General features: G+C 53.2%; 1 protein-coding gene across 1 annotated transcript in view; it reads right to left on the reverse strand.

Annotated features, from left to right (window-relative positions):
- Nucleotides 1-7504, reverse strand: part of LOC308054520 (uncharacterized protein) — a gene marked incomplete at its 5' end in the record, with an annotated part of 28608 nt that extends 21104 nt beyond the window's left edge. The window contains 3 exons of the mRNA XM_080367497.1: nucleotides 4797-4896; nucleotides 6030-7104; nucleotides 7396-7504. Of these exons, the coding sequence (XP_080223623.1) occupies nucleotides 4893-4896; nucleotides 6030-7104; nucleotides 7396-7504 (1188 nt within the window). The 3' untranslated portion in view covers nucleotides 4797-4892. The remainder of the gene's footprint in view (nucleotides 1-4796; nucleotides 4897-6029; nucleotides 7105-7395) is intronic.
- Nucleotides 7505-10555: the final 3051 nt, after the last annotated feature.

Raw genomic sequence — 10555 nt, forward strand, 5'->3', positions numbered from 1 at the left:
CACACCCACTGGGAGGTGCGGCTGAGCCAGGCTGGCCGCATGGCAGGCTGGTTGCTGGCAAAGGCACCACAGGTAAGGACACAGACTTAAAGCAGCACGGAGCAGATTTGCGTTCAGGGTTCGAAAGGGTTAAAGCAGAGGTGCTGTTGCAGAGGCAGGCACTTGTGCTTGCTGCAGAGCAGGGAGCATCTCCTGCCCCGAATCCTTCCAGTGCGAGGAGACGGGGGTCGCTGTTGCTGACACCAGAGCTGAAGGACCTGACAATGTCACCCCAAGGGCCGCAGCATTGGCAGCACGACAGGACCGGGAACTGGCCCCTTCGGGGCACGCAGTGGGGGCGGGGGGCGGGCGGGAATAAAGGCGAATCTGTGATGGGAGATTTAGATGCTTGGAAGTCGGTTGTGAAAGACTATCAGGATGACCCAACAGGAGGAGAAAAAGGGTTGATTGTTCCTGGGTAATCGCCATGTAGAGAAGCTGACAGAAGCAGCACGGACGTGCACAGCAGGTCAGAGAAGGAAAGCCGGGTCGTGCTGTAGTCACAGCTACGGCGGCGGCTTCGGGAAAAGTGAAAACTGGCAGAGGGACTAAGGCGAGAAGACAAGGCAGAGGCAGAGGAGGGATGCCTGGCAGAGGTGAAAGAGCGAACCCTGCCCTGCGGGCCCGGATCAGTGGGCACATCGTAGGGAAGTGGGCACGGGCAGCCAGATTGCCCAAAGCTGAAGAACCATCAGGGGGGTCCGGTGACTGCATCAGAACCAGACTGAGAGGCCTGGGGAATCCGCCCTAGCGGATCCACTGGTTAAATTAAAGCTGGGGACTAGAGAAAAAGGAGGTGGGATTTTTAGTGAATACAAAACCAACTTATTTGGTGTTAAACTTCAGCGAGAAAAGAATTTATTACAGTTGTGGGAGCTACTGGCCGCCAGGAAAAAGCATTGTGAAACCTCTGAAGTACAAATTAAGAAAAAAAAAATCAGAATGCCATTTCACCAAAATCTTTAACCAGGTATATCCGGGAGTAAATTCCAGGTAAGGCAAAAAATGCTTTACCTGTTACAGCAGAAATGAAAAGGGGGGCCTGCCCAGTTCGGGCAAAACAGTATCCCTTGGTCAGCAGGGCTGTGGGGGATATTGGCACAAAAACTGAAATAAAAACGCACTCTGTAGTAGTTCTACTACCAATGTAAATCTGTGTGTTTTGCCATGGCAGCGACTTGTTATGGGATGCGCAGATGAAACTCTGCATTGACAACAAAGTACAAGGAATAAGGTTGGTCAGGTGCCTCCTACCGTAGTCAAGGGCAAGACTGGGTTGGCCTCTGTGTTGGCCACCAAGAAGAATCTTGAATTCTGCTGTTGGCTGCAAGCCAGTAGGTGCGGAGTGGTGGGAACATGTGCCATGCCAGACCTTGATGTGAGGAATGGCCCCCGCTGTTATAAGAGGGTCACCCAGGAAGGAAGAACATCACAAGACCCATTGGGGCACTGACTCATAGTATAAATATTTAGACTGACAAAATTGTAGGGAGAACATGAATCAAATGGGGACAATTGGAGAAGAAAATTATCCAGGGCAACAGTGACAAACTGATTTCTCAGAACTCCCAAGAAAAGGGGGGTCTTGATACCTGCTGGTCATGACGGATGCCTTTTTAGGGTGGCCAGAAACACATCCTTGCTGAACCAATAAAGCTAAAGTAGTAACCAAAGCACTATTATAAGAAATAGTACCATGATTTGGGGTTCCAGCAGTAATCTCATCAGACTGGGGGCATTAGCAAAAAAGGTTGCACTTGCTGTCCAATACTCAGCAGTGGGTACAATCCGTAGCCGCAGGAATGTTAAGGGAAGGAACATCAGGAATACTATCTCAAGAAATAAGGGAATTAATAGGCAAAACCAGCCTCACCACTCAGTTTGAAAAACATCACCAGGCTTGGTGACAACTAGTAAACTTCACCTACAACCCACAACAGGAGCAAACTGAAGCATATGTGCTCCCAATTAGTGCAGCAAAAGAACAGGCAATCTTTCCCGTTGCGACACTAGGAGCCATACACCAGAAAGTCACCGTCAGACCCCTAGGCCATAATGTTTGGGCAAGTTATGGTCCGACCAAAGGCAAGTGGCAGTCAATGAACATGGAAGTATGTATCCCCAGGGAACATCTGGGATACATCTGTGAAAATGCAGTAATAGAGAATGAAGATCTGTGTTTAGGTATCAAAAAGGCTATGCGTGCTTTTGAAATGTTTCCACATATTAAAGCCCAGCCACAAGTATTTTATGTAGGAAATGGATGCACATGTGTTACAACTTCTTCTGGTAACAAGAGTATCGATAATTGTCATGAAATGGCAAATGGTACTAAATTTTGTATGTGTAATTTTACTAGAATTGTAGGCTGTGACTTTATGTTGTTCCTGTAACTACCAGACAGTTAATTGGAATTGATTATACCCTGTATCATGATATACCTAAATTACAAATAGGCATGAACATTAGCCTCTTCAAAGCAATGCTTAGACACCCCAACATAGAAAGGCTGGTCCAAGAAATAAACAGAACGGCCCAACACATACTTCGACAGGAGAAACGTGACTCTGAAAATATAAAATCCATCTTTAGCCGATGCAGAACAAGTTGGAGAACATCACTGGTGGGACACCTTTGCAGGCCATTCCCCCAAAGCAACACAAGTATTCTACTATTTAATACATCCCATGTTAAGTCATGTTGGAAGGAATGATCCTGTTATCTCTCTTAAACGTCTGTCTGTGGTATAAACCAAGTATCATAGTCAGAAGAACACAAATAATGTGATCAATGATGCATGTCTACCAAAACCCCTTGTCTTCAGAACTTGACAAAAGACTTCCCAAGTCCTAAGAAAAGGCGGGAATGAAACAGAGCAAGGTCTTGAAAGATTATTCGGGATGAGTTTGGTACCATGCTCTGGGGGATGCTCTGTTTATGTTGAGATACAACAGAGACGGCACGGCCTGTTCTGTTCCGCTGATGCTACTGAAGTAAGAGACAGGAGAAATGTACTCTGACCAATCTAGCAGTCATAAATAAAGATAAGGTGGGCATCTGAAGGAGATGAGAAGGCCATGAGTCAGGAGGTTTTGCAAGCTCCAGCCAAAGAATGGAACGACCACCCAAAAGTCTCCCCAAAAGACAATTCTAGAAGACTCCACCTCAAGCTCCGCCTAAACCCCATCTATTATGAATATGATGATTAGATGTCGAAATCAAATGAATATGTATGTAAAGATGTTGTAACCTCTCGTGAAAACTGTATAAATTACCTGACTTTTCACTGAAAACTTTGGGGCTAGTTTGTCTGGTGCGAACCGGTTAGCTCCCCAGCATTGCACAAAATAAATACCTTTGCTGCTTAAAGACAAAATTCATCTCTGAGCAGTTACTCTGTGCCATTTTGGCATCACCCTCCTAGAGAACTGCAGAGCTGTGGACTTTCAGAAACACCGGGGCACAACGCTTGGCCAGCCTGAAATGTTCAGGAGGCTCTCAGCAGTAGAAACCGTTCTGACTTTACAGCAAGGCTGACCACACTTGCAAGTTTTCTTTTGCATGCTCACACCTGCAAGCCAAACCAGAACAGCTGCACACACAGCAGAGCAATTGCTCAGCACATCTACACCAACAGAGCTCTCCTAAAGCACACCTGGAGCCATTCATACCCCAAGTCAACATCTACAGCGGAACCTGGCCACAAGCTTTGACAAAATGTCATTCTGGGGTCAAACTGATGCACACCAAAAAATTAGTAAAACACACCTCCTCCTCTGCCACGTCAGGTATCGTGCTCCTTCAGTTGAGCTGTAACTGTTACATTATTTCCCAAATGCAAAGCCAAACAGAGAAAATATAACCAAGCATGCTCCTTAAAAAGCACAGGCAACTGTTCATTGTGTGTGACCAAGGGATGATGTGACCACGGCCCTTCAAACTTTCGGGATGCCTAGGCGGGACTAAACAGTGCTTGCAAACAAAGAACATGCCTGCTCGTTAAGACAGGCTGGTCAAGTTTACCACCAAAACTCTACATCACCATTTGCCAACCCTGTCCAGCTTTTGGGTCGCCAGAGCCACACTCAGTTCACTTGAAAGCATCTCCTAGTAGCAGTATCAAGCTCAGAACTGTACCTCCCTGATGCCTACGTGGAAGAAAACTCAAACTGTGCCCCCTTCTCCTTAAGCTGGGTTACAGCTTGTGACAGGAATTTCATCCCACTGCTTGGAAAACCTCCAAGGCTGCAGCTGAAGGGAACTGGAGTTCCCTGCGTCTCAGAGTAATTCTAGAGCTAAAGTGGTGACAGACATCAGCTCTAGATCAGACGATACATGCCAGCACTCACCACTGACCCAGGGTGGCAACCTCCTTCTGTCCTACCCAAAGGTTTCAAACCCAACACACTGTCTTCCTACGGCAGGAAGCTTTTAATTTTTTACGAATTTATAATTCGTAACACCATTAACGCATTCCTTGAGACGGGACTACAGATACATTATGCAGACCACCAAGCTGCTGTTTGGAAGTGCTGGAGCCTTATGGTGAGAAATTTTTTCTACAACAGAGCGAGCAATGGTGAATAAATAAGACTGAGACAGGGTCCTTTTCCTCGAGGGAAAAGCACGCAACACATCAGCGATTGTTGAACAGACGGGCAGAATTCTCAGAAAAAGCAACCCCTAACTCTTAACAAGAAAAAGGTCATTCCTCTTAATAAAAGCACAGCTGCGCTGAAACAACACAATGTACTCACCTGTCCTCCTCCCAGATGAAGGCGTATAAGCAACATGTTTCTCTGGAAATGACACGCTTAGGGCATCAGGTTTTCTTACCCCATCCTTTCATGGCATCACCTTTAAAAAACACCAAGAAAAGGTCAGTTGTGGTGTTGGCTTGGGAGATTCCCATGCCTGGGGGGAGTCAGGAATTCCACAGTAGTAAGTGCCTCTTTGGACACAGACTTTCCTGAAGGTGCTCCCCGCCTCCAGACAACTCCCTGGACCCCAAGTGGCACGCACAGGTGCAAGGAGGAAAAGAACGTCAGGGAACAGACCAGAAACATTAGGGAAAGGCGAGGGGGGGGGAGGGCCGGGGGAAGAGAAGAAGAAAACCTAAAAAGAGACGGATACAGATGAGGACAGAGATGTAAAGGGAAAACCAGCCCTGGGCTGCAGGACAGAGGCGGATGATGAAGAAAAGGGGAGAAGGAGAGGGAGTGGGACACAAGCAGAGAGAGTAAAAGAGAAGGGAGCAGCAGAATGAGAGAGAAAGACAGAAGGGAAGAGGGAGCAGGACAGAAGAATAGGATGGAGAGCTACAGGGAATCAAACCACGATGGGTTTGTATGGCAAGGTTTGGGGAGGAGGAAAAGGAGGAGAAAGAAGAAGAAACAACTGTGTGATCAACCGACCGCAGCTGCCGTTCCCCATCCCCCTGCGGGGAGGAGACAGGGAAATCGGCAGTAAAGTTAAGCCCCGTAGAAATGGGGGCTGGAGGGAAGGTGTTCTGAAGATTTGCTTTTCCTGCACATTCTCCTGCTCTGACTTGACTGCTAATCAATCGCGCTGATTTCCCCAGGTTCGGTCTGTTTCGCCCACGGAGGTAATGGCGGAGTGACCTCCCCATCCTTGTGCCCACTCGTGAGCTTTTTGTTATATTCTGTCCCCCCTGTCCAGCGGAGGAGGGGGAGCGGTAAGAGCAGCTTCGGTCCAGCCCGGGTCACCACCCCCACACACACACACACACACACAAAATCACAGCGGCACAGGGAAGGGAGGGGGGGCAGAGGAGGGGCAGGGGGCGCCTGGGGCACACAAGAGGGGAGACAGGGTCCCACGGACCAGGACTCACCACAGCTCTCGCTTTGGTACCGCTGCGAAAATGTGCCGGCTCAGACGCGCCTTTCCCCCTCTCTCCTCCCTGCCTCCCTCCCGCAGAACGCCGGCCGCTCGGCTCCCCCACCCCCGGTAACCCCCGGGTGTCTCACGGCTCTTCCTCGCAAGACGCGGCCTCCCGGACACGGCGCGTCGCTCCCTCGCGCACCGGGGGCCGCCCCAGGCTGTGGGTGACACACGGACCCCGCTGTGCACGCTGGCACCCGGCTGCTGCGGGGTTGGTCCCCCCCCCCTCGCAGGGCCAGGCCCTCCGTGCCCGCAGCAGGAGGCAGCTGCTGCCCGCCCGCCCTCGGGTTCCCTCTCCTTCGCCTCTCCCCGGCCGGCCCAGCTCCTGCCCACAGCCGGGCCGGGCCCCCGCTCCCCTCCCGCACCCGCGCCGCGGGGGGCGAGGCCGGGCAGGGACAACCCCCGCCAGCCCGAGGCGGCGCGGCCCCCGGCAGAGGGACAGAAGCGCGAGGGGCCGCGACCGGCGCCGCTCGGCCCCGCCCGGAGCCGCTCCCGCCGCAGGCCCTTCCCGAGCGGCAGCGGGGGGCCGGCTGGCCGCCGCCACGGCAGCGCCGGGGGCACCTGGGGCTGGGGCCCGGCTGCGGTGGAGATGCTGCAGCGGGGGCAGCGGCGCGGGGCGAGCGGGGCCGCGGCAGGCTCGGGGGTCTGGCGAGCTGGGGAGGCGCCGGCGCCCGGGGGGCGGCCTCCTGCTTCCCCGCCCCCCCCCCTCAGCCCCCGGACCCTCCGGGGCCCCCGCACCCGGCTCGCGGGCGGCTGGAGCCCCCCGTGCCGCCCCTCGAGGCGGCCGGCGGGCACGAGACACCCCCACCCCCCCCGCAGGGTCCGCTCGCCTCCCCTGCGCCCCCGGCCCCCCCGCCGGGCTCGCCCCCCGCAGCAAAGCGCCCCCCGCGCCGCGCCGGCAGCCCGGGCCCCGCCGCTCCGGCCCGCAGCGCCGCCAGCCCCCGGCACGGCCCGGGCAGCGCGGCCGCAGCCGAGTGCCGGCAGCCGGCACCGCCCGGCGCTCCCGGCACAGCGCGGCCGCCCCCCGGCAGCGCAGCCCCCGGCCCCCCGCGCAGCCCCGCGCCCCCCAGCGCGGCTCCGGCCCCGCTCCCCGGCCCGGCCCGGGCCCCGCCGCCCCCCGGCGCTCTCCCCCGCGCCCGCCGCTCGCCGCCCCGGCCCCCGCTCACCTGCCCCGGCGCGGCCGCGGCCCGGCGGCGCTCAGCGGCCGCTCCGCTCCCCGCCCCGGGGTCCCCCCGCCCCCGCCCTCAGCCGGAGCCCCGCGGGGAAAGGGGCCCTGGCCCGACCCCTCCCCCGGGCTCCCTCGCAGCCCCTCGCCCGGCGCCGGGGGGGCGGCGGGGGGTTACTCGGGGCACGGGGAGCGAGCCCCGGGAGCGAGCCCGCTGCGGGGCTGGGGGCCCCCGCGCCCCCCCTGCCCCGGGACGCCTCGGCCGGCGTTCCCCGAGCCGCGCTCGCCGTTCCGGGGGGCTCTGCGACGCTCCCCTCCGTGCCCGCGCTGGGACGGGCTCCCCAGGGCACGGACGCCCCCCGCCACAGACCCGCCCCCCCCCCCCCCCCCCGGCATGTGGGCACGTGAAAAAGACCCCAGCGGGGCGCGGAGGGGCTGGGGCAGGTGCGGGGCAGGTGCGGGGCAGGGGGCAGCTGAGCTGAAGGGGGAGCCGGGAGCCAGGTGAACTCCTGAAATCCCCGTGGGGCCGCGGGACAAGGTGGCACCGTCATCTCAATCCAGGCTCACCGACCCGAAAAGGGGGGTCCTAATACCTGCTGGTCATGCAGGAGGTATTGAGGATGCCTTTTTAGGGTGGTCCGAAGCACGCCCTTGCCAAACCAACAAAGCTAAAGAAGTAACCAAAGTACTATTACAAGAAAGAGTACAGAGATTTGGGGTTCCAGCAGTAATCTCATCAGATTGGGGGCCACACTTCATTGAAAAAGTCATTCTGCAAGTTACTAAATTTTTAGGAATAGACTGGCAGTTACACACCCCATATAATCCACAAGCAAGTGGTCAAGTGGAAAATGAACCACCTAATTAAGCCGCAAATTGTAAAACCTGGACAGGAGGCTGGTTTATCTTGGCCTCAGTCATTGCCTCTGACGCACCTGAGAATTAGAACCAAGCCCAGAGCTAAAGAAGGGCTAAGCTCTTTTGAGATATTGTATAGGAGACCTTATATTATACAAACAGGAGCAGAGCGTCAGCCCGAGTTGAGAATGAAGTACTTACTGATTATGGAAGAAGCATGCAGAAACAGCTTTGAGACATAGTTTTAGGAACTGGAGCTCCAGGTCTTGATGGACCTGTGCATAACACGGAGCCAGGAGATTATGTATGTGCCAGACCTCTTTCAGGTTCACCTCTGGAACAGAAGTGGGAAGGCCCTTTCCAAATACTGCTTACATCCCATACCGCAGTCAGAGTTAAGGAACAAGCATCCTGGATCCACCACACCAGAGCGAAGGCAGCCCCTAAGTCACAATGGAAATCAACACCTACCAGACCTCTGCGGCTTCGGATCCAACAAAAAGACCATTGATTGTTTGTATATTAACAATGTTCTGTACAGTAGGAACTCATTCTTGGGACCAGAATCTGTTTGTACAATTAACCCATAATGTAACGAATGCTTTGAATCTGGCAGATTGCTGGGTATGTTCAGCATTTTCCAGAGGTAGTACAGAATTTCCATTATATGGTGTAATGGTATCACAGGCAAATTGGAGCTGGCCATTTAATCATAAAGGATTTGGTTGTTACAAATCTCCAAATAGTACAGCAGGACCCTGATATGAAGTACAGAAATCAGGAAATTCTACGATAATTAGAGGGAATGATGGGAATGAATGCTCCACTGACAGGATGGCTCAATTTAAACTATACTGCTCTGAATTGGAGTGTATGTGGCCCGCCAATTCTAACACCAACTAATACAAAAGGAAAATATAGTATTACCCCAAAATGTGGGAAAGTGCATCTAGATATGCTCGCTAATCAGACCTATAGTTGCTTACATCAAGGATTATGGTGGTTATGTGGAGATGGCAGGGCCAGGAAAAGACTACCTAACTGATGGCAAGGTGAGTCTGGGGTAGGATACCAGTTCCCCAAGGCAGGATATTTAATCATTCGCGTCCTCCACCGGGTGTTTTGAGATCCCCATGGAAATTGGTTAAATGAGGAACTAATAACGCCCTGATGACCCAAAAGCCCCTCAGTATTCCATAGTTTTGCGAGATGGCATCTTCCTTCATTAGGGGTGAGTTAGAAAAAGCAATAATAAATATTTCTGCCACAATAGAACAAATGGAAAAACTCACCATAGGCGCTGTACAGGGAGTCCAACAAAATTTCTTCATTAAGAAATGTAGTACTTCAAAACTGAATGGGTCTGAACAGACTTCTAGCAAAAGAAAGAGGATTGTGTATGGTTATTAATCAAACTTGCTGTGTCTATGTTAACCAAGAAAAACGTATTGAAACGGATTTGCAACAAAATTGGATAACCCCCAAAATACTACATCAAGTATCCCTAGATGACACTTCCCTTGGATTTTCTGACCTCTGGGAAAAGTTTACTTCTTGCCTACCTCATTTTATGAGGCTGAAGCAGCCCTTTGTTGTAGTTATCATAATTATTGTATTAGAATTATTGATTTGTATTACATTACGATGCTTTCTGTGCATGTGAAAAAAAAATAACGATAGCAGTTATGAAGAATGGAAGAAACAAGGGCTAAGACAAAGGCTAGAAGATGGGAAATATTTCACCAGAATTCATACTAAGAATGGTATTGTTTAAACAAAAGAATTTGCTAAGAGAAAAGAAAAGGGGGGGACTTGATGCGAGACAGCGCGGTGCCCCCCGAAAGCCGGGCTGCAGGCAGGAGCCACCCCGGGGCCAGCAGCCACCGGCAGGCGGGCAGGAGCCTCCCTGCCTGCAGAGAGGGGCTGGAGCTCGGCCCGCTCAGCGCCTCGGGGGGCAGCCAGGGCAGGGGGAGCCGAGCCCCACCGGCGTGTGAATACAGAGCCTCTGGCAGGGGCCTGCGAGCTGCTGGAAGAAAACGGGCTGCTGAAGGGGTAAGGCTCAAGGACACCAGGGTAAAATCACTGTGGTGGGGGAGATCCCGACCTCCTACTCAAATGGGCCCCCCGAAGAGAGTGAATCCCCCCCGCTCGGGGAGCATGGGGAGTAAATTTAAAATGAACTCTACCTTTAAATTGAAGCGAGAATGCAACTAACCAATAATTAGCTCGTAGGTGTAGACTTTGGGCAGAACTAACCAGCTTCACTGTGTAAATATGTGAGTAAAACTACGTGTGCAAGTCAGGAGGAGCAACCCCCCTTGCACCCGGCACCGCAATAAACACCCCGCTTTATAACTTACCCTGGGTTACGGAGTTTAATTCCGCACGTCAGACAGAATAAGCAGCCTTTTTACTAAGCAATTAGTTCTTCACCTACCATTTCCCCAGCCACTCTCTCACCTGAATGCACTCAAACATCGACCTGCAGTAAAACTCTCCTGCAGAGCCTCTGTGCCTGCTCTGCAGCCTCAGGATTTCAGGCAGGGAGAGCAGTTTGCTGCTGCTCCTCTCCTGCCCCTCCAGATGTCT

This window comes from Falco punctatus (genome assembly GCF_963210335.1).
Source record: "Falco punctatus genome assembly, chromosome: 17".
In the NCBI taxonomy this organism is placed as follows: Eukaryota; Metazoa; Chordata; class Aves; order Falconiformes; family Falconidae; genus Falco; species Falco punctatus.